Genomic DNA, 25,051 nt, shown 5'->3' with positions numbered 1-25,051 from the left:
GTTGGATAGCATCACTGACTCAATGGACATGAGTTTGAGCAGGCTCCAGGAGTTGGTGATGGACAGGGAAGCTTGGCGTGCTGCAGTCCATCGGGTTGCAAAGAGTCAGCCGCAACTGAGTGACTGAACTGAACTGAATAGCAAAGTTGGCAATACATCTAGAAATCATCAAGTTAATTCCATGCCATTGTTATTTATATAAAACAGTACACTAGAGCCTCACATTTAACTTTAAGCTTCCAGTTAAGTTCTATTTACCTTAGATGTAAAATGCTAGTGGATGTTAATAATAGCCTAGCGGATGTTAATAATAGCCTACATTGCTTGAACCTTTGGCACAGCGTCTGTTGCTGTGTCTGCAACGATGCATTACTTTGCATCACTTACATCACTTATTCTGTACAACAGTCCTTTCAAGTAGTTATTGCTATCCATGTTAAACTGCTTTGCATGTAAGCATAATTTACTCTTTACAATAATGCTATTAGGTAGGCACTTAAAAAATATCTATTAACAGATGAGAAAACTGAGGCTTACAGAGGTTAAGTAGTGGGGCCAGTTTTCAAAGCCATATTATTATGATTTTAGTGTTCTTAGTCACATTTGCACATTGCATGTTACATCATATTATGCATTTTCCATCATGATATCTCTCATTCATATGCCAGGAGCAATCCCCCCAGCCCCACCCCAAAGAACTGGCATTTCTCCCTGCTTTCTTTGTCTGAAACAACTACATGACTTCCTCTACGTGGTACTTACTAAGAAGCTTAGATCCAAATATGAGACTCAAATGCAGTAATTCTATAATGCTGATAAACTGCATATTTAAGTTTCCTGGTATTGATGTCTACTCTCTTATTGGTATTTTGCCCAGTCCTAATTTTTAATTCTGAATTTGTACTTTTAATTTAACAAACTATTAGATATAAAATGTGCTACAAGGATATATTATACAACACAGGGAGTATAGCCAATATTTTATAACAACTTTAAATGGAATGTAATCTTTAAAAGTTGTGAGTCACTATATTGTACACCTGTAACTTATTTAATATTGTATATCAACTGTACTTCAATAAAAATAAATTAAAAGATAAAATAAAAATTAACCATCTGTCTCATTCAAATAGCACCCATTAAGCCATAGTCAGATCTTTTGTGGAGCAAGACAAATGAATAAATAAATAAAGCCTATATCCATAGCTTGATTAATTACTTAATGGGGTGGATTAAAGATAAGATAGTTATTAATTGAGAGTGACCACTGCTTCTGGTTGTTTCCACAAGTTTTATGAATCTCAAATAATCAAGTGATAAAATATACATTTTTGAGTGTCAATATTATGGGTTGTTATCTGGAGTTGTAATTCCTTTCTGTGAGGTAATAAACATTTTAAGAGCATGCCAAGAGTAATATGTCATTCAATAACTGTTGAATAATGGTTAAGCATTATGAATTAGTAATTCTGAATGTATGCACCCTGAGAAGTAGTCCTTCACAGAGAACTGTACAGCACATAGACAAAACAAAAAGGTGGAATAATTTCTTAAAAAGAAACAAAAGAGAGGTCATATTTCAGTCTAATCATTCAGGGACAATTCAATTCAATAGAGAATTCATTTATTTCACAAAAAGAAATGTTCTAAGATGTGATGGAGGTTAAAGATTATACGAGTAACACTAAGCAGTCTGGCTTCTTTGGATGCTTTTACCACATTATGAGGCGCTTACCAGGTGATACAGTGGTAAAGAATCCACCTTGCAAATACAGGAGATGCAAGAGATGGAGCTTTCATCCCTGGGTTGGGAAGCTCCCCTGGAGAAGGAAATGGCAAGCTACTCCTGTATTCTTGCCTGGGAAATCTCATGGCAAAAGGGATCCCACTGAGCCTTGTGGACTACAGTCTATAGAGTCACAGAGAGCTGGACACGACTGAGCACAGCAACAAAAACCACATGGTGCAGTCATCTGTGAGCGCTTCTCAAGATCAGACGGTATGCATTCAAATTCTCAACTAAATATTCTAAACTGTTTGTATGATTTTACCTTATAGAGTTTAACTTTGCTAATTGACATTTATTGAGTCCTAACTGTGTCCCAGGTTCGGGTTGAGATAACCTGAGGGAACAAAACAGACAACAGTCCTATTCTCATTGAGGTAGGCTGAGAAATGCCCACCAAAATAGTTGACATCGTGGTCCCAGGAACCTGTGAATATGTTACTTTTTGTGGCGAAGAGACTTTGCTGGTAGGATTAGGTTAAGGACCTTGAGATGCGAAGTTAGCCTGAATTATCCTGGTGAGACTCTAAATGTGATTAGAAGTGTCTTTACAAGAGGGAGACAGAGATTTTCCTTCAGTAAAGGAGAAGGTAGAGATTGGAGTAGTGTACTTTGAAGTTATAGGAAGGGCCCACAAGTCAAGAAATGAGAATGGCGTCTAAAAGTTGAAAAAGAGAAAGAGATGGATCCTTCCATCAGAGCCTCCCTGCTGACACCTTGACGGAAGCCTATGGAAACTGACTTTGGACTTCTGACCTCCAGAACCATAAGAGAGCACATTTATGTTGCTTGAGCCACCAACTCTGAGATAGTTTGTTATTGCAGCCATGGGACACTAAGGCATTCATGGAGATGTCATTCTAGAAGAGGAAATAGCAAAAAAGTCATAATAAATAAGGAAATCATATATTTTGTTAGCAGGTATAAAGCACTATGGATAAGAGAAAAAGGAGCACAGAGTAAGAGGGAGGGAGAGGGCCTGATCCATGCAGGGTGCTGGTGAGGTATGGTGGGGTGTGCTACACTTTACAGCATAACTAGGGAACAGACCTCATTGAGAAGGTGAGATTTGAACAAAGACATGATGTTGGAAAAGGAGTTAGCTAAGTGGATATCTGTGGGAAAATTATTCCGGATGGAGAAAACAACAGTACACACACCCTAAGGCAGGAAAAATAGCCAAGGTGATTAAGGTGAGAGGCAGAGGATGATTAGAGAAGTTTTCAGGCTATTTATGTAAGCATTTGTAGAGTCTACTGTTAGGAAGAGGAAACCATTAATATCTGGTCTGTTAAGTTAAATAGAGGATAACTGTAGACACACAGACATCTTCTCAATTAGTTTCAAAATACCAGTTTGGGTGAGTGAAATCAATCAACTGATGATGTGTGTGAGACAAAAGTTTTCCATTGCTTTTGAGTGTAAATATATAATGATTGTACTTGCGTAAATATGTAATGACTGTAATGAAATCAACTAAGTTGAGCAGATATCACTGCCTCTTTTTATTTTATAAATATTTGCTTATTTTAAGGTCAAGCTTTTAATTCTTATGAAGTAATTTCTCCTCAGTGTTTTTCTTCTTCTGGCATATACTCTTGGATTACATCATGCACCTTTGGTATAGTCTATGTCTGGATTTATATTGTCAAGGCTGTATATTGTCACCCTGCTTATTTAACTTATATGCAGAGCACATCGTGAGAAATGCTGGACTGGATGAAGCACAAGCTGGAATCAAGATTGCCAGGAGAAATATCAATAACCTCAGATTTGCAGATGACACCACACTCATGGCAGAAAGCAAAGAACTAAAGAGCCTCTTGATAAAAGTGAAAGAGGAGAGTGAAAAAGCTGGCTTAAAACTCAACTTTCAAAAAACTAAGATCATGGCATCCAGTCCCATCCCTTCATGGCAAATAGGTGGGGAAACAAAGGAAACAGTGAGAGACTTTATTTTTTGGGCTCCAAAATCACTGCAGATGGTGACTGCAGCCATGAAATTAAAAGATGCTTGCTCCTTGGAAGAAAAGTTATGACCAACCTAAACAGCAGAGACATTACTTTGCCAACAAATGCCTATCTAGTCAAAGATATGGTTTTTCCAGTATGGATGTGAGAGTTGGACTATAAAGAAAACTGAGTGCTGAAGAATTGATGCTTTTGAATAGTGATGTTGGAGAAGACTCTTGAGAGTCCCTTGGACTGCAAGGAGATCCATCCAGTCAATCCTAAAGGAAATCAGTCCTGAATATTCATTGGAAGGACTGATGTTGAAGCTGAAACTCCAGTACTTTGGCCAGCTGACACGAAGAACTGACTCATTTGAAAAGACCCTGATGCTGGGAAAGAGTGAAGGCAGGAGGAGAACAGGACGACGAAGGATGAGATGGTTGGATGGCATCACCAAGTCAATGGACATGAGTTTGAATAAGCTCCAGGAGTTGGTGATGGACAGGGAAGCCTGGCGTGCTGTAGTTCATGGGCTTGCAAAGAGTCGAACATGACTGAGTGACAACTGAACTGATGTCTGAATTTAATGTATCTGAAACTGGTAGAATCTACATATGAGGCAGAGGTAATTAAATTTTAGTTAGATGGGTCAGCCTCAGGCCTTCCTGACCAAACAGCCTAGACTGACCACTTGAGGAGATGTCTTGGCAAGTTGAAGGCACAATGACACAGTGATGGCCAGTCTAATCCTGGACCAGTGATTCATTTCAAATTCCATTCACCTTCAGGCTTTCAGTGGCAGCATGGCTTACCCAGTGTGTTTCCTATACCACACCCTGATGTGGTTAAATTCTAAGATAACCTGCAGATGTGATGTGAATTATGAGCTCAACTTCTCTTTCTTTTTCATGTATTATATTTGGGTGGTGACTCTCATGCCAGTTCTATCAAAGGTCTCTTGCCCAAGTAAGTTTTAGCTGTATAACTTGATGGCAAACTCACTCCAGAAAGCCTAAAATTATTGCATCCAGAACTTTGTTCAAGCTAAACAAATAAATGTTTGTTGAATAAATGAGTAAGCCAGTGGTAGAATTAGCAGGGTGTGTCTGTCCTTGTTAAAATCTTCTCTAGCAGATTCCTGGGCCTGTTCTGATGGAGCTATCAGTGGACTCAGATCACAAACCAAGGAGAACTGGAGTACACTTTCCCATGGAGTATGTGGGATGAGTCCTAGGCACTTGCATGTCCAGTGAGCTGATTTCCACTAATCCCACTACATTCACCTAGTCTTTACAAATGGCTTTCCCCTTAGTTTTTTTAATTCTGTCCTCTAGTTCCCTGTGTGACTCATATTCTGTATGGACTGCTATCCAGATGCCGGTGCCCTGACCACCCACCTGGTATATGGAATGGTTGTTCTCATGTAGAGGTCAAGGAGTAGAATTAGGATTTAGTATCAGGTTCTGCAGAGAAAGAGAGCCTCTAGGTTGTTTGTGTATGTGTATATACACTGAACACCTGAATAGAACAAAAAGGCAGGCCTCCCTAAGCGAGAGGGAATTCTCCAGCTGTCTACCTTTGGACTTGAACTGGAGCATGGTTCTGCTGAGTCTCTGCCTGTGGGCTGAATACTTATGTAGTATATTAAGTATATGTATGTAATATATATTTTATATATGATGTATATGTTAATATGAGTTGTATATATTTGTAATATACATATGCACATACACACATATGCACACAAGTACACCCATACCTTATTTATCCTGTTTTTCTGGAGAATTAATCCAGAATCCTAGGGCTTCCCAGGTGGCTCAGTGGTAAAGAATCCACCTGTAATGCAGGAGATGCGGGTTTGATCCCTGCGTCAGGAAGATCCCCTTGAGAAGGAAATGGCAACTCACTCCAGGATTTTTGCCTGGGAAATCCCATGGACAGAGGAGCCTGGCGGGCTACAGTCCATGGGGTCGCAGAAGAGTTGAACATGACTGAGTGGCTAAACAACAACAACACAGAATCCTAAAGACTATTTTAGCCCTGCCATTTCTCTCTTTCTCTCTCCCATGCCTCTTGTTCTCCAGTGTGTAGATGAAACATCTGAAGATCAGAAGGGTCCAGTGACTTGTCCAAGATAATCAGCAAATTGATGACTAAGTTGGCATGTTGAGCTATTGTTGGAGTAGGGAGAGAGGGGGCATCACAAATGGCTAATATGTTGACCCACTGGATACTTGGGGTTGTTAATAAAAGAACAGAGATATCAGGAGAATGTGCACATTTGGAGACAAAGTTCCAGCCTCATTCAATTGTGCTTAGACCATCAGCTGTGGTGGAGATGCAGAAGGTGTTCAATGGGTAGGAGAAATGTTCTGGGAAGGGAGACATTTCTGTCTGACTATTATCCTGTTGAGAATAAAGATTTATTCTCAATTATGATGATGTGCAAGGACAAACTCCCAACATGTGTGGAAAAGCTAAGTTTCTGTTTGTCAAGGACACAGCGTTCTGACAGCAGTGTTGTTCCCTCTGGTTAGCGATAACTGGTTCTGGCAGACACTTTCACAAGAGAGCCTCTTACTGTCGGAGAAGTCACGTCTGAGAGCCAAGATTTTTCTGGACTAAAGAAAATTTATGACCATGCAGAGCTTTCAACTTTCAATTTGATTTAAAAAATTTTTATGATAGGACGAGAAACAACATCAACCATGTTAGCATAAGTTCTAACTGGCTTTTAGAAAATGAGACTTGATGCCTCAGCTTTGCCTGGGTAGGAAGCAAGGTATGGAGAAGATGGCTAATGAGTTGCACAATTCCATCTGAGAATGACTTTTTCCTCTCAATTTTTTTCTGTCTTGTGTGTTGGATGATTCAAGAGTATTTTTTGTTTTTATTTATTCAGCCTATAATTTTGATCTCCACTTCACAATGTCTAGAGAGATACAGTTACTGAGACAAGGGAAAATAAAAGCGTATGTGGTGATTCAATACACTATAATGATCATCAACAAAGGAATTATGCTGAGTTTTAGGGAAATACAAAAATACAGAGGACACAGCCTCACTGTCAGTTTAGCAGGTAGAGAGTTTTTAGTGCCATAAGGGAAAATTGTTATAGAAATTTATTCATTCACTTATCAAATGTTTATTGATTGTATGTTGTAGCCTAGTGAAAGTGTGAAGTCGCTCAGTTGTGTCCGACTCTTTGCGACCCCATGGACTGTAGCCTACCAGGCTCCTCCATCCATGGGATTTTCAAAGCAAGAGTACTGGAGTGGGTTGCCATTTCCTTCTCTAGGGGGTCTTCCTGACCCTAGGATCAAACCTGGGTCTCCTAAGTTGTAGGCAGATGCTTTTACCATCTGAGCCACTAGGGAAGTCTAGAGGAACCCAGAAAACTGGGATCCCATGTTCGATGTGTGGAAGTGGAGAAAGAAATGTAAAAAGTAAGGGAAAAGTACACTTAAAAGTACTACAATATAAATTTTTCCCCTTTTTTGGTCTCTCTCTGGACTTGTCATGGTGTTGTTTATTTGCTACTTGATGTTCTAAAAAAATAGAAATTAAAATGTTAGATTACTAGGATGAATTTTCTTGTTCCTTTCTATATTGTGCAATGCCAATTCAAATGCAAATATCACATTTCACTTGGGTGTGGAGTCACCAAAATTACACAATTTCTATTTTGTGGCTTGTCCTTCAAGGCTGCCTCTAGCTGGTCAGAGACAAACTCAAGACAGAATGAGAAAGACTTGAAAGGAAGAAGAGAAAATTCCCCAGACTGGAGCTTTTTGAGGGGCCCTTGGGGCATAGGGGCCAATACAAAACCCTCACAGGTATCCAAGGGTCTTTCAGGTGTGTGTGAATTTGCTTGAGCCTGATGGCTCCTGGGTTCCTTCTCCCATCAAACTAGGGACCCATGTTCAGTGTCCATAGGTGGCTTGGGCCAGGGGGGTCGAGCCAGGTGGCTCCCTATTTCCATGGGGCTACTGCCTCAGTTCATAGTAGATGGGAGACCCCTAAGGAAATGGCAACCCACTCCAGTATTCTTGCCTGGGAAATCTCATGGACAGAGGAGCCTGGTGGGCTGCAGTCCATGGGGTCACAAGGGTTGGACACGACTGAGCCACTGAGCATGTGAAAATCTTAAACCTCTGTGCCCAGATGTGCTCAGTACCTGGATGAGGGGGTGAGAAGCTTGACCTGCCCCGGCCCAGATAAGCTCACCTGGAGTGGGAGTGCAGCAGCCATGCTTGTCCCCGAGATGCCTTATCCCCACCCGACCCAAGCTCATGGCCAGGCCCCTTCCTTGGTGAAGAGTGGCCCTTATGCCCACCTGACCCAAGCTCATGGCCAGGCCCCTTCCTTGGTGAAGAGTGGCTCTTATGCCCACCTGACCGAAGCTCATGGCCAGGCCCCTTCCTTGGTGAAGAGTGGCAGCAGTTACCATGTGACGGTGTCGATGGAGGCTGGCTGAGGTCTGGGACAGGGGATTGGGTGGCCAAGAACCCATCCCACGGAGGCCCATCCCGGGGAGGTGGGTGTGTACAGGATTTGGAGGTCTCAGCTGGGGGTGCAGGCTCCATTGTCTCATTGGACTTCACTTAAATACACAATTCAAAGCTAAATGGTTGAGAAATTTCAAGATGGCACTGGCTGCATGCTGAAGCAGGCAGTCCTACTTGGGTTCAGCTTTTGGATATTTTTTACACCCCTGAGATGGCTCCATCTTTCAGAGAAAGCAGTTTCTCCTTTGTGCCAAGTTGGGGGAATAGTGAATCTATCAATATTTTCTTCTTCCAGCAAGGGACTCATTTTTAATGTTTTTTTTAAGGGGGATTTTCTTTACTTTGGCAAGGATGGTCTCATGATCTTCCGTGGTGGTTTCAGATTTGCTCTGGGTTTGGATGTGGGTGTTTTGAAACTTCACTGAAGTAAAATCCATGAGAAAATTGTAGACAAGTATTGAATGCAGATAAAGAATCAAGATGACCCCGATAACCACTTAGCCACAAAAGGACATTCTGTGACAGCAGCCAGTACTGGGAAACCTTGAGTGTCAAACCACAGCGTGCAGGGGTGTCTTAGCTGCCTGTGAGGCAGTTGGCCAGGAGTTAGGATCAAGTAGTTGAGCAGACCTGGTACTGAATTCATTCTCTGTGTTAAGCAGTTTAACTCCCTAATCTTTCTGTGCCTCAATTACCTCTGTGCAAAGTGAAGGTCATGGTTTTGCCTTTTTTAAATAGAGTTCTTGGAAAAGTTAATTTAATATATATGTAAAGCATTTAGCATCGAGACACAGTCAGTCCTCAATAGATGTAAATTCTATATCTTTTCATATGCAAGCGTGCAGAAAAAAGTGAAGGTGGCAGTTTCTTTGCAAAACAGTCTTCCTTTGTGGCCCCTGTCTGTGGTCCCCAGTGCCTTCAGGAATTTCCATGATGCTGTGTCTGGTCCATTCTCTCCCCTGGTGCAAACTTGTCCTTGTCACTTCACTTTTGTCAAACCCTGTATGTCTTGTGTCTCACCTGCTCAGGGGCCACTTAAAAATAATAGGTTACTGGGTGGATTAAATTTGCTTCTTAGTTGGATCCTAGATATCTATATGAAATATTGAAGTCAGATAAGACAGGAAGCAAAATGTGAAGAGGGCTAATGAAATCCTGGAAAAGGATGAAGATGAAATGGAAAGAAGAGGGAAAAAAACAGGGGGTCATTAACAAGAACTAGCATGCCAGTCTAGGTTTTGAAGCTCCTTGAGGGCAGAAAAAGGGGCCAACTGATCCCTACATTTCAAAATTTGTTAGCATAACACGATGCTCACTTTGAGTCTAATAAATGTGTAGAATAAATAGTGAATGGTGATAGGCACCCAGAGCTCTAATAACTGTATAGAATAAATAGTGAATGGTGATAGGCACCCAGAGCTCCAGTGGGAGTAGCCAATAGCAGGGTCCAGGCTAATGGGGAGATGTGGGGATGGTTAGGAGATTTAAGAGGATCTGCACTGGCCCCCTATCCCTGAATGAAGCAGAAATTGCTGAGTATTTTATGGTTTGGTTTGCACCTCACTTTCAGCATAGGTGTGTGATCTTGGGCAAAGAATTTATTTTTTTTCTGGGCTTCAGCTTCCTCATCTCTCCTCTGTGCAATGAGGATAGAATAACCACCTGGGGGCATTGATGTGTACACTTGAAGAACCTATCACAGTGCTGGGCAAAGGGCAGAAAATCAATACATATTATCTTTCTCTTCTGCTTCCTTCCAACTTTCCCCTTCTTTTCACCACATAGATTTTCCATTTTGCCTGTCTTGAAGAGTTAACAAAAGCATAAGTGCTAGAACAGTGGCATTGTGGGTCTTGGATCTTGTGAAAGAATGTAGATGGATTATTGCAAAACTTCTTGTACCAAAAGAAAAACAATACAGGCATCTGCCCTTTTGGTGGTAGGCTTAGCAGCAACAAACTGTGCATAAAGGACAGCACTTTATGTCTTATTAAACCCAGAGGAAATACGAAGAGTTGGTGAGAGTATGGGTTTTTTGGTCAGACAGACATGGTTTTGTCTCATGTATTTGCCATTCTAATCAGTCAAGTTATTTCTTTGTGCTTGAATTTCCACTTCTGAAGTATGTCCACTTCATTCATTCATTCTTTCCTGAGCACCTCCACAGCATGTGCAAAGTGCTGGACATACAATGGCAATGATAGACATGCAGTTAGCATGATGTACAGAAAGCACACTAATTTTTGAACATTGGAGTCTGAATAGGGATCAGGCAATGAGTGAGGGATTGAAGGAAGATTACTAAAGATAGCGGTGGCAGAAGGCCAAGGGACAGGTTGTAGGAGCTGAGGATGTCAGTGTGTCTGGGGCAAAAAATTTCAGGGCTGAGGAAGGAGAGTTAAGCCTCACAGCAGAAGTAGGAACATAGATTAAGAAGAGTCTTGAAAACCACCTTAAAGAATTCAGAGTTTATCCTAAGGGTGACAATAGCACTCCCCAAATAGTAGTTTCCAGGGGAACCGGAGTCCAGTGGAACCCAATGAGTATGGTAGGTCTGTCAAGGAATAATTATTTTCCCATGCATATATGGAAACTTGGTCTATGAGAGATATATATGTTAGATTCATGAGGAAGGGAGGATGTACAAATCTGTTAGGGCTGCCATTACAAAGTATCACAAATGGGGTGACTTAAACAACTGAAATGTCTCACAGCTCTGGAGGCTGGAAGTCCAAGATGAAGCTATTGGCAGCACTGATTTGTTCTGAGGGCTGTGAGGGAAGACCCTGTTCTAGGCCTCTTTCCATGGCAGGTATTGTAACTGGGCCATCTTCACGTTCATGTGGTGTTCTCTCTGTATGTGTCTCTGTCTCCGAATCTCCCTCTTTTATAAGGACACCACTCAGATTGAATGGGACTCATCCTGATAGCCTCATTTTAACCTGGTTACCTCTGTAAAGGCCTTATCTCTAAATAAGGTCACTTCCTGAGGGGCTGGGGATTAGGACTTCAATATATGAATTTTAAAGGACACAATGCAACCCATAATAGTGGGATTATTACCAATGGCACTACAAATATTGGTTATCTGTATAGAGGAATTCCCTGGATTCCTACTTCAAAAATACTCAAAATAATTATCTGTAGGATTAAAGACTTAAATGTGGAAGGCACAAATGTTAAAATGTTTAGAAAATATATAGTAGTATATCTTATAATCCAGGTTCTGGAAAGGCTTTTAAAATGTGACAGAAAAAATGCTAAAGTACAGCATGAAAGATAAGATTTAAGATCTTGAAATTTGATCACATTAAATTAAGCACTGTGTAAAAACAGTGATAACAACGAAAGGAGAGTAAGGAAAATGAAGGGGCAAGCTGTGATTTAGAAAAAGATGTTTTCTCTACAACTGATAGAGAATTAGTATCTAGAACACATAAAGAATTAATAATAAGACAACGAATCCAATAAAAATTTGGACAAAAGAGACAAACAGATATTTCACAGAAAAAGAGACAGGAATGCAAAGAGAAATATAATTTAGGTCCCCAATGTGATATTATTTTACAACCATCTGGTTGGTAATAATTAAAGAGATAGATAATTCCAAGTGTCACAAATATGAAATAAAACTCCTAGGCACAGCCTTATCTTGTAAAGTTGGACATCCTCAAACTCTGTGACCCAGTGATTTCCCTCTAGGTATATGTCCTACTCCTACACAATAAATACAAGATTATTCATAGTAGATTATTTCCTAAGAACAGAAAACTGGAAATAATCCTAATAACCATTAACAGGATGATATTTAAAAAATTTGGATATCCAAATTTTTGTGACTGTAGAATTTTATAAATGAATAACTCCTACTGCATACAACAATATCTGTGAATCTTATAAATCTTGTGTTAAAAAAACAAGTTACAGGAGGTTAAGTTACAAAACAGGGAAAATTAAATAATACATTGGTTCATATGCATATTTATGTAATAATACAATGCAAGAGAATGATGACAAATATACAATTCAGGATAGTGGTTATCTCTGTTATCTCTGGGGGAGGGATACAGAAGAATGAAATGAAGACAGAAACACGCGGATAGAAGTAACAATGTTAGTAATGTCCTTGTATAGCCTTTGCAATGGATTGAATGACTCCCCCCATACCCCCCAAAATATGTTGAAATCCAAACCCCCAGTGTCTTAGAATGTGACTGTATTAGGAAGTAGGGTTGTTGCAGATGTAATCGATTAACATCAGGTCGTACTGGAGTAGGGTGGATCCCAAATCCAATATGGCTGGGCTCCTTATAAGAAGATGACCATGTGAGGACAAAGAGAGAGAATGGCATGTGAAGATGAAAGCGGGGATTGGAGTGATGCATCTAAAAGCCAGGAACAATAAAGACTGCCAGCAAATCATCAGAAGCCAGGCCAGGGATATGAAACAGATTCTCCCTCACAGCCTCTAGGAGGAACTAACCCTGCTAACACCTTGATTTTGGATTTCTAAACTCCAGACTGCAAGATACATTTCTGTTTTTTAAGCCTCCCAGTCGTAGTACTTTGTTAACAGCAGCCCTAGGAAATCCACACAGTCCTTAAATTAGATAGTAGGTGCATGGGTGTTTATTTTATATTATAATTCACAACTTACAAGTGCATTACATATGTTACTTTTGGTGTTTCAAAGAGTTACATAATAAATTTTTGTAAAAAGAAGTTGTTATTTTAATTACTGCCAAACTGGGACATAGTTTCTAGCATGAATGTCAATGGTAAATTCCAGAAAAGTTTTCCTAGACAGTTTTATTAAAACTATAAAAATCAACTTCCAACATGCCTTTTAACTTTTATGGAGTTTTTATTTCATCTTCAGTGTCATTGAGTCCTGGTTTCTCTAACTTTAATTATAATGTGCACACTTCTCTGAGCACAGTGTTCTGCATCTAATCCTGAATGAAGGTGATTGCCAAGCACACACCTGTCATGTTATCTCCTGTCGACATGCTGACAATAGCTTAGGCTCCATTAAAGGGAAGCCACCAAATCACATCAAGGTTTTAGACATATGCTCCACAAAAGTAAGTGCTCTCCCTCACCTCAAAGCCACACCAGAACAGGGGCTCGGATGCTTTGCCCACACAGCTGAATTTCTGCCTCTTAGAAACAGTGTGTGACACAAAGTAGACGTTCAAGAAATTTGTTGAATGAATGTGTAAGTTAAGAGTTTTATGTGCATCCACTTCTCAGCGGTAATGATACCAATTACTGTTTTTCAGAAGAATTTTATCAGCTACCCCGCTTCCCACCTCCCCCCCTCACCAACTCTCACCCCCTCCACCCACCAACTAATTTTTGATCTGTTTGTTTCTCTCATCTGCTGATTTGCCAGCTCTTCTTCCTTATACTGGGGCTTCCCTGGTGGCTCAGCAGTCAAGAATCTGCCTGCCATGCAGGAGCCACAGGAGACTTGGGTTCTATCCCTGGGTCTGGAAGATGCCCTGGAGGAGGGCATGGCAACCCACTCCAGTATTCTTGCCTAGAGAATCCCATGGACAGAGGACCCTGGTTGGCCATAGTCCAAAGAGTCACAAAGAGTTGGACATGACTGAAGTGACTTAGCACTTCCTTATATAAGCAATCAGAGGCTGCCATCGGGCACTTTGAATAGGGGGTCAGATTTGGGTGTGATAAGGCCAGATATGTATTTTTTTCTCTTAAGAGTAGTTAGTTAATTATTTGCTCTTCCATATTAGTTAGTAACTTCTCTACTGACACTAATATATTCTATCTTGAGAAGAGATGTAGGTTCTTTAGAATCTTTTATTGAGATTCAGGTGAAATGTATCTTGATTAAGGAATGGATTCTAAAAATGGAACTCCAAGAATACATGCAAAGTAGACACTTTTTTTTTCAAAGTAAATACTTTAAAAAAAATAGGGTTTATCTAGCACTTTGAAAAATAAATTAATAATGTTTTGAATGTACATAAAAAACATTATGACTTGAAATTGCACTCATGAGAATTTTCTCTCTTTTACCCAGTAGATTAAGTAGCTGTTGTTAGTGAGATGTGCCAGTGAGAGATGGGGACTTTTTAAGATCTTGAAGTGTGATCCTGGAAATGTTGGTTGTACCACTGATGAATACAAACAATGTTAATAAGTGACCAGGAGGATAGTCCCAGATGAGGATGGAGAGATGAATAAGACCTTTGCAGAAATGCAGCTCAGTGGGAGAGGCATAAGTAAATAGATAATTGTATCCAATGTGATCAAGTGATGTTAATCACTAAAGGATAGAATAGTGCTCTGTGTGATTCACATTTTCCATGTGGTTTATTACATAGTTGTTTTTTGGACACCGGTCATTCAGATATAGTATTTCTCTACTAACTAGAGTATTTGATTAACCAGAATTTTCAAGTGACCCTACCTGAGTAATAGTTTATTTTACATGTTATGATCATATCATTAAAAAAAAAATCTCAGGGTCTACCACAGAGAAAAACTGCAATCATTCTTTTCTGTAGTTAATGGCTAATTTATTTATCTCACTGTAGCATTTTATGATCCTTTTTAATTTCCAGGAGTTTAGAGGCCCCTTCTGATTTTAGAACAGAGAGAAGAGGGTTTATTTCCATGTGGCATTGGTTTTTCACATAAGTTGCGGCAATATTTTACTGACAAAAAGAGCAAAGGTCAGTAATACATTTCCATAAGCTATGAAAATGACAGAGTTAATAGGTACGGATCAAAACAATATAAGCAAAAAGCGGTTACAACATTAAAATGACTCGAATTACAATTCCTAATGAAATAGTGGATATTTCTTTACTTGATTATAAAACGATTTCAGCAAAATTTATTAGTTTCTTTGAGTAAACACACCACTAGAAATTCTCTCACCATTGGGCTTTTAAAATCATTAAAATGTTATTGCTTTATCTGCTTGTGTCCTTGGAGAACACGCCTCACCCTTTCCCTTCTCACCTTCTTTAGAAAGCTAGAAATAGTCCAGTCCTCTAAGTGACAGCGAATCCTAAGGCAGCGACTTCCCACTGACAACATGTGGCCCGAATGTTTTTCACTTCTTGGGGATATCGGCCCCTAAGCCCACTATCTCAAATGCACCATCTCTTTCTTTGTACCTGGTTTGTTCTTTTTTAGCTAGATTTAGGATGAACAGTCGGCGAACTACAACCTGACAGTTCCAATACGCTGTCACGACTGCTGTCTGCACGCTTTCCTCGGCTCTCTTGATTCCTGTTTTACAGCCGTAGAGATGGCGCCTTTAGCTGGAGAATGAGTTTAAAACAAAACTTTTCCCTAAGTGGTCCGGCAGCTAAGAGGGCCGTAGAGATGCTGAGGAGGCGGGCGGGGGAGGGGGTTGCTGTAGCATCCGAGCGCGGTGCTGAAGCCTCTCCGGGTCCGGTTCAAGGCAAAAGGGGCGGAGAGGAAGGGGCGGAGGTCAACCGCGCCCTCCTCCCCGCCCAGGCGGCGAGCGCCGCTAGGTGCTAAAGGATCCAGTGAGCCGAGCGCACCAGGCAGGTTCCGCGCTGGGCGAGCGGGCGGAAGGACGCCCGGCGAGAGCGAGTCCGGGCCGCAGCCGTGGCGAGGGAGCGGCGCTGCGCTCAGGAGGCATCGGCGGCGGCGGCGGCGAAGCAGAGCAGGGCGCGGGATGGCCCACGGGCCGGCGCGCCCTTCTGCTCCGCCTAGAGACCTGCCCGCAGCCGGGGATGCCAAGGTCACCACCCCTCTAGGGGCTAGATTCCCACGCGTTGGTCTCAGGATGCTCAAGCCGACTGAGGTTTAGCCACCCCACTCTCGGACGCCTGGGGCGGCGGCAAGCAGCCGCACGCGAGGGCACCTGAGCCTGCGCTGGCCAACAAGTTTGGAACAGATGCCCCCAGCTGGAGATAACAGCCGCAGAGAAAAGACCGACCCGTCCGGATTCTGAGGTGCGCGCCTGGGACCCGGGAGAACGTGTCTAAGAGGAGGGAAATGGGTAAAGGAAAAGATCCCCTTTCGCCCCTCGCTTCCCTGCCCGCGACACTTCGACTCCCACATCTGGATCAGTGCAGGTCTTTGGCGCCCCCGGGGTGGGAGGGAGACGGGCCCTCTGGCGTTTGAGCAATCGCTGAAACTTTCAGCCAGTTAAGAGGTTTGGGAAGGATGTTGCAAGCAGAGGCCTGGGGGCGTCGGGGTAGCAGCGGGCGAAAGTAGCGCTGTGAGTAAGACTCGGAGGAGGCGGCCGCCCTGCGGGCAAACCGGGGCGGCCCCGCTTGGGCTGGTCCCAGGAAAGACTGGCTTCGGAATTCCTAGCCTCCGGGAAAGCTGTTGGGGAAACGCCGGCCGAAAGAGCTCGGGGCGGAGTGGCGGCGGTGGTGGGCATAGAAGGTCTGTGACTCAGGCCTCAACTCACTAGCGAAAGAGCTGTGTGTGTTAGTCGCTCAGTCGTGTCCGACTCTGAGACCCTATGGGTGTTGCCAGCCAGGCTCCTCCGTACAGGCAAGAATACTGCAGTGGGTTGCCATGTCCTCCAGGGGATCTTCCTGACCCAGGGTTCAAAACCAGATCTCCTGCATTGCGGGCAGACTGTCTACGGTCTGAGCTACCAAGGAAACCTTAGGGAAAGAGCTACAAATGAATAATTCGCCTTGGATATTGCTGCCCTGAAGCTGTAACTTAAGATCAGCAGCATCTAAGCAGAAGTGCCAACAATGAGGGTGGTCCGTCTCCCTTGCTGTCACTCACCTGCATTTCTGCACAGGTGGTAGCCTTCCATGGGTCACTGATGTGTGTGGTTTGCTGTTATTTGAGCTAAATCACATAGTTTTAGCTCAAAGTCAGAACTTATTCAGAGAAGCCCATGCAGCGTCAGTGTGCTTGCGGCTCCACTCTGCACCCGTCCAAAATTTGGGGAAGATGATTTTTGTCTGCCTGACAAACAAACATAGTTCCCAAAGGAATAATCTACACGTTTGGGGCAAAGCTTATCATAGGAAAAAGCAAAAAGTTTAGAAGGTCACTTAGTTGTTAGAATAGACTAGCATACTTTTAAAAAGTCAGTTGGGTTTAAATCTAGTCTGGTTAAGTGACTTGCTAAATCTGAAGTTTTAGGGTGTCAGTGAAGTGTCAGGAGGAGATTTAGGAGGTGCTCATTGGCAGAGTAGACACAGAAGTTAACCAAGAGGTCTCAGTTCTGGTAGCTTCTTTACCTTGAAAATGAGATGTGGAACCCCAGACTGATGTGTGCTGTTTTCAGCATGATACAACCTGGCTCCTGATAGGCTGGATAAATCTGATTCCCACCATAGGGTGCTGGGATGCCAGATGAGCAGTTTTCCAGGGCTCATGATTTCTCTGTCTTTATGCTACAGATCCCTGGACTGCAAGCCTAAACTCTTGAGAGGGAGATGACTTGAGTGGCCGGCTCTTATCTCCACAACAATGTCCACGAACAGTTCTATACAGCCAGTGTCTCTTGCATCTGAGCTCCTTTCAAATACAACTTGCCAACTGGAAGAAGACCTTTCAATATCTTTTTCAATAATCTTCATGACAGTGGGAATCTTATCGAATAGCCTTGCCATTGCTATTCTCATGAAAGCATACCAGAGATTTAGGCAGAAGTACAAGTCATCGTTTTTGCTTTTGGCTAGTGCTCTAGTAATCACAGATTTCTTTGGGCACCTCATCAATGGAACTATAGCTGTCTTTGTATATGCTTCTGATAAAGACTGGATCTACTTTGACAAGTCAAATGTCCTTTGCAGTATTTTTGGTATCTGCATGGTGTTTTCTGGTCTGTGCCCACTTTTTCTAGGCAGTTTGATGGCCATTGAGCGGTGTATTGGAGTCACCAAACCAATATTTCACTCTACAAAAATTACAACCAAGCATGTTAAAATGATGTTGAGTGGGGTGTGCTTTTTTGCTGTTTTTATAGCTTTGCTGCCCATCCTTGGGCATCGTGACTATAAAATTCAAGCTTCGAGGACCTGGTGTTTCTACAAAACAGATCAAATCAAAGACTGGGAAGATAGGTTTTATCTTTTACTTTTTGCCTTTCTGGGGCTCCTAGCCCTGAGTGTTTCATTTGTTTGCAATGCCATCACAGGAATTTCACTTTTGAAAGTTAAATTTAGAAGTCAGCAGCACAGACAAGGCAGGTCTCATCACTTTGAAATGGTCATCCAGCTTCTGGGTATAATGTGTGTTTCCTGCATTTGTTGGAGTCCGTTTCTGGTAAGGATCTGTGGTTTTGATAATTTTTTGCTTTTTTCAGTTAATCCATATTCAGTACAAGGTTTATTGTCTTTTTCAAAGATGTTAGACTTGATGGGCGATGCTGTTTCATCTTTTGAGTGCTGGAATTTACTCCTATTCAGAACTAATTTTAGTTCTCAGCTCTGGCTTAGAATTAAGCTATGACACAGATGGTTATTTTCCCACAAGCCTGGAAATAAAAGAAATATCTCACTAAACAATTCTAACCATAGTGTTACCTATTGCAGTGTGGTATAAAGTAATTTTCACAGAAATGACAGTCTTAATATACTGAATATGATTAGTTTCTAAAATGTGAAAAAATGACTATAAAATGATATTGGAATGGACTCCAGTAAGTCTTGATAGAAAATCACTTGGGCTTGTAATTTATAGATTGGCTTCTTCTCAACACACAATGACCAGGTCTCAGTTTGCAAAGGGAAGTGATGAATTGAGATAGTTGGACAGTGCAGGTGACCTCAATGGGTAGATCAGGTAAAGAATGGGTAGATCAGGTAAAGAAATCTCTAGTTCATTTACCCAGGATGATGGTAATGCAGGGAGGGATATGAGAGCCAAGGAATCTTCTCTTATCATTTCATTTCCTTTTTTCCAGCAGCTATATTTAAATCTTGGTATTTTTACTTGGAAATGAAGGCTAAGGTTAAAGAATTAGCAACAAACATAAATCATTTATATGACTTTCTAAATAGAAGACAAAAAATACTTGTGATTGATAAGTATGGCCATAACTCTGTCCAACAGTTTATGGTGGAAAAGGTGATAACATACAATGAAAGAGAAAACATGCTTGTGTATGTAGCTACTGATGGCAGTAAAGATTGTTTTCATTCCTTTTTCTGTTTACCAAGGGGGAAACAGATTGGTATTCAAAGGTAGTAATACAGGTGATACTCAGGTAGAGGTAAGGCAAAAGAGTTAAGACAAAGGTAGCCATAACACAAAGGTGATGGTCATACCTTGCATAGTGATATGCAAGTGCTTGTTTTTGCTTGTTTTAATGCAGTTCTTCTAGGCCCCTGTGGGTTCATTGTCTAGGAATTGTTGACAGTAGAGCTTTAATAAACAAACCTGATGGTCCTGGTGAACAGAAGTCTTGAGAGTTGCTGCTGCAGATAGATCCTATGGTAGTCAATTTTATTCTGCAAAAGGATTTCTTGCTTTTAAAATATTTCTTTATTTCTATACCTCTTATTTCCTTACAATTTGAATTTAGCTACTGGAATTGTATCATTTAAGTATTTTTTACACAGTATTCTGAAATTGGTCCAAGGTGCCCAACCTAGTGGAGGATAGGCTACATCTGTCAATGGCAAGTCAACATGTTGAAGCTTGCTTATTGTCAATTTAGGAGGCCTTAGGTGAACCCAACCTGGGGTCTCATCTGAGCTCATAGTTTAGTTGTCTGAATGTGAATAGCTGAGAAAAGTTCTGTCAACACTTGGAATCACTTCGGTGTTCATTCTTGGAGAGTTTAATTTACACTACTTGGCAAAGGGAGTTCCCTTAGAATAATTCTTCTTTTCTTTTAAACTTTGAAATAGAGTAGCTTTTAAAAATAAAAACTGAGTCTGAGTAAAAATGACTAATTTGAGGGTTGGAAAGAGAATGCTAAGAAAGGGAGAAAAGAGGTAGCTAAAAATATTTAAAGAAAATGTAAAAATGAAGCTCTGGAGAAAGCCTGAAAACCATGAAGTAGTGAACTTAATGAGACACAGGTAACCCTGGACAACTGGGCTAATCACTGGTGTTTTGGTTTTTGCTTTTTGTTTTTCAAGTCACCTTTAAAATTCTACTTAGTTTTGGCTTTTGACTTTGAGAAATAGGAATTTTAGGTTAACTGCTGTCAGGCAATGGAAGGTAACAAAGTTTCATCCTCACCAGGAGTATTTTGAATTTGTTTTTCTCTAATTTCTTTTCCTGAAGTTTTGGTTTTCTTTACTGCTAAAATAGATATTACAATTTAGTTAATATCTTGAATATATATCCTAGTGGAAATATAATTTTATTCTTATGAAACATTTTCTGAGGTCTGTGTTCTATTTAACTGTGAATTATTGCTACACTTATGACCCCAATGCATCAATACTTCTAAAATACTTTTTAGTGTGGAAAATTGTTTCTGCATCAGATGGGTAGTAGGTCTACCACAGATACCCCATGCTGAATTGATGTTTTAAGTTGTTTCAAGCATTCTTTGCATTCCTAGTTTCTTTCTCTTGTGAAGTCTTGGGTCTTCATGGCAAGTTCTGGCTAAAGGATTTATAACTTGTGACTTATAACAAGTGCCTTATTTGTTTTGTTAAGGCCCTTAGACAGTTCTAAATGGAACCTGAGTGAAAAACTCAGGCTTGGGAATGCCAAAATAACACCCAACACTAATTTCCCTATTAAACCATTTTTCCTTTATCCTCTGAATGCCCAGGAGGAACTGCATAGGTTTTAATGACTGAGCCATCATTCTCTACCCTACAATTTAGAAGCTTCTAAATGTTTAAAACATATCTCTGAAACTGAGCTGCTAAATTCCCACAGATGTGCTATAATTGTGACATCTTCCAGGTCAATGCCCTACTCTACACTGTGCCTTCTCTCATCCTGATAAGGATGAAATGTTGAATTTGTCATTTGAATGAACATCTGCAGACAGTCTTTGACCTGTGTTCACTGTCATTTTTCAAGCCTCAAACTGGAATAAGGGTACAGGTGCATGGATAAACCGAAAGGAGGAAGTGAGTAATGCAGGTGGTGATGTCTGGGATTGGCAGGATTTATTGCATCAAAACTTATCAATAGTTTTGGCATAATTTCTAAAACTTTTAAAACTTGTGGCTGATGAAAAAGGGGATACTTTATTAATTTTGATGATTGAGTTTAATACAAAGGTAAGATGATCATGATGTTTGTTAGAAATCTCTTTTAATAGATTTTATTTTTCTTGAGTAGTTGTAGGTTTACAGAAAAATGAGTAGAAAGCACAGAATTCACATACCTCCTCATGTCTCCATCCATTCACACCCAGTAATCCTTATAAACATCTTACATTGATGTAGTTCATTTGTTACAATTGATGAGCCAATATGAGTACATTATGATTGACTAAAGTCTGTAGTTTATATTAGGGTTATCCTTGTGCTGTACAGTGTGTGGGTTTTAACAAATGTATATTGATATGTATCCACCATCACAGTATCATACAGAATAGTTTCACTTCCCTAAAAATCCTCTATTTTTTTCCCCACAAAAGGAGGAATATATGTGTATGTGTGTGTCTGTATATGTTTATTTTCAGGAACTGATACCTAGAAACATAATCATAATGTTAGCTTAAAGTATAACTTGTTAATGTCTGTAGAAATTTTCAATATCTGAATTTTATAGTTTTAAACATTGTTAATGCATATAAATTCATTTGATTACACTCCCAAATGAAAAATACAGGGAAATGCAATAGGTACTGACTGACTTACAGTTCCATTAGCAACAAGTTAATACAAAAATCTTTGATAGTCAAATGGCCATTATAAAATTGTCTTGCATGCATCTTAGGTGAACCACTTTTTCCTAATAAATAAACCTTGAAGATATTTTCTGATGTTTCTAGAGTGATGTGGAAAAAGAAGACACTTACCAGCACTTATAAGTAACATTTCCTTAATATTCTTTACTTTTGTCTTTCTTCAGGTAGTGAGTCTTTTTAACATTCCATTTCTAGACTACGTAATCCTAAAAAGAATTTATTATTATTCCTATACTTATTTCACTAGTTTGGCAGAGCAATAAATACTTGTTGACTGGTTGACTGTAACTTAAGTAGTATGAATGTCAAGAGATGGGGAATGATTTACCAGAATGTGGGTTCTGAGTTCTGTAGGTAAGTTAATTAAGCAGATATTGAAACCAAATGGTAATTTTTAATCTATTCTGTAAGTCAGCAACTGTCGAGTTATGACACAGTTCATAGCAGTCTTTTTACTGGAAGGATCATTTTGAATTGGGAAGTATATGAAGAGCATAATGATAACTTATATAGGTGAGTTTACCCAAGAAATGTGTTTTCTTTCATACATAGAGTTTGATTTTAATTTTCCTAAGGTTTTTACTCTTCTGCTAGTATTTCTAGTCATGTAGTTAAACATTTAGTCACTAAGATGTTTGTCAGATATAAATCAAATAACTGAATGGTTAATTGAATTCTACTGAATTGCTAAAGGTATTGGCGTCATAAAGACCAGATCTTACAGGGCTAGTGGCAAATGGTGGAACAACGCAACAGAATAGAACATTTTGTCTATTAGTAAAGATTGCTTTCTTTGAGAGGCTGGCCCTCATTATCATGTGTAAAAACTGTATAATGACAATCTGTGTATGTGTCCTGTCCACCTGGCTCTACACCAAAAGGATGGTGAATGGATGTACATTTACATATTTCAAATGAAAATGTGGAAATGTATAAATATATGAATACATAATGTGTACCTGTTTGGATTATTTCCCAAACTAAAATAATTAATTAACCAATCCATCACTGGATCTCACTGTACCAAATAAAGGACTTTGAATGAGTTTCATTTTAAAATTAAAAACAAACTGGATTGTTTTATAGCTTTATGTCAGGTCTTTTTGGCTATTCTTGTATTGCTACTAATTTAGAGGCGATATTGTTGATAATTGTTTTAGCTGGTTTCCCTTGTGAAGTGGGAGTGCTCCCTGGTTTAGAATGTGGAAGCTGCAATGATGATGTTTGGAGAAAGGACTGATAATAGTTGGGTTCCACTTTTATGAAATTCTTTTAAAAATTATTTACTTATTATTTTTGACTGCACTAGATCTTTGTTGCTACATGCAAGCTTCCGCTAGTGGTGGTGAGCAAGAACTAGGGAACCTTGTTTATTGCTGTGTCCTCAATTCTAAGACCAATGGCTGGCACAGAGTTGGGCCCAATAAGTATTTTCTAAATGAATCTAATGTAAATGAGGGCTCAGTGGGTAGTGGTTCTCATTTCCACTTTGGACTCAGTTTGCTGATGGGGTCAGGACTTGATTGGTCGGCCTTGGGAATACTTCAAAACTGTGGATTGGGATTTGGATTGGAGAGATCCGAGAAGTGAAAGTGTGTTCAGAGGTTTCCCAGGAGTATTAGAATTGGCATCCTGGAGAATCCTGAGCATTCTACAATTTGAGTCTGGTGCTAGAGTTTAGGAATTTCATCAGCAATCTGGAAGAAGTTCATAGATAAACTGGGTTTGACATTATTGTGTTATGTTGTTTACGTGTCAGTTTCCTCTGTTAGTCTCAATGGTTCTTGGTATTTAAGAGCTATTTGCTGGTTTATGTTTTAGTTTCTACAAGAAGTAGGTCATAACCAATGTTTATTGAATGAATGAATGAAAAGGAACCAGGTATCAAATGTGAATTATCGAAGGCAAAGGGAAAAAGCTAGGTGATACAACTTCTTCAAAGTTATTTTTGCCCCATTATTATCTTTAGCACTGCTTTTTTCTCTATGTGCAGAATTTTTTTTTCTCCAAAATGTGTTTTTTATTGGTGTTTTATCTTTGAGGGGATTATTTCAGGACACAGGAGGAGAAAATTTCTTTGAGTAGGACCTACAAACACTGGTCGTACATTGTCATAAGTAAAAGCTCCATAGTAAATGTTGAAATTTCTCTATAAAATGAGTTTGCTTACCTCAAGCCTTTGCTAGCTCATTGAGTAAATATATGGCTCAGTTTGTATTGCTAATCAGACTAAAAGACTGAGTAGGTCTTATATTCACAGAGGGTTAATTCTCAGGAAATTACAACAGCCTTGTTTAGTAGACACTGGTATTACACTTGGATCCCCTATGGGGTGAGTTTTCCCCTCAGGGAAATTACCCTCCGCCAAAGGGAGCTGCCTTGCCTGTGGTTGTGCCCCCCTCTTTTTGCTCATTCTGTGTACAGTGGCGGGTGGGTGTAGGGACCTAAAGCACACCCTTGCCTCCTGTGGGACATTTCTGAAGGATCCTATGCACTTCAGCGCTTGTAACTGCATTCCAGCTGTGTGCCTCCTTCTGCCAAATCCTGCTTTCCACATTGCCTCACACCCTTCAGAAAAATTTCTGCCTCTAGATCACTGTCTCAAAGTCTGTTTCCCATAGAATCTGGCTTAGGACCCTCTTCTAGAAGTCCATTTATTCCCATTTTATCTCAATATAAAGTATATTACACATAGGTTTACAGTGTGATTTGGTAAATGTATTGAGCTGTCTATAGGCCTTTCGAATTGAACTCATATTTGAGTATAACATTTCCTTTCATGGAAATGAATGGTGTAAAATTGGACCAGCAAAAGTCAATCTCATTAAAAAAAAGACACTGCTGGATTGAGAATTTACACAAAAGTCTGTTGATTTAGTTGTGCATGGTGGTCTGTAATACTTTGGCATTTTAAGTTTATTTACTCTTGCCAAAGTATGATTTCCTGTTTTTCAGGGAGAAAGACATAAAAATGCCCAGAGATCT

The 25,051-nt window shown here is 40.3% G+C and overlaps 1 protein-coding gene across 2 annotated transcripts in view; it reads left to right on the top strand.

The window, feature by feature from the left end:
* Positions 1–10,973: 10,973 nt before the first annotated feature.
* The window catches only part of PTGFR (prostaglandin F receptor), a 64,445-nt gene continuing 50,367 nt past the window's right edge, over positions 10,974–25,051 (top strand). The window contains exons 1-2 of one of the 2 annotated variants that reach the window (XM_081491717.1): positions 10,974–11,059; positions 17,634–18,501. In XM_081491717.1, the coding sequence (XP_081347843.1) occupies positions 17,704–18,501 (798 nt within the window). In that variant the 5' untranslated portion in view covers positions 10,974–11,059; positions 17,634–17,703. Of the gene's footprint in view, positions 11,060–15,635; positions 16,212–17,633; positions 18,502–25,051 lie in introns of those variants that run through there. The other variant, XM_081491716.1, reaches the window with a different exon arrangement.

This window comes from Giraffa tippelskirchi, chromosome 5 (assembly GCF_054371585.1).
Source record: "Giraffa tippelskirchi isolate mGirTip1 chromosome 5, T2T-mGirTip1v1.2.pri, whole genome shotgun sequence".
Classification (NCBI taxonomy): Eukaryota; Metazoa; Chordata; class Mammalia; order Artiodactyla; family Giraffidae; genus Giraffa; species Giraffa tippelskirchi.
The sequence above is the reverse complement of the archived record's forward strand: the minus strand, read 5'-3'. Positions and strand labels throughout refer to the sequence as shown.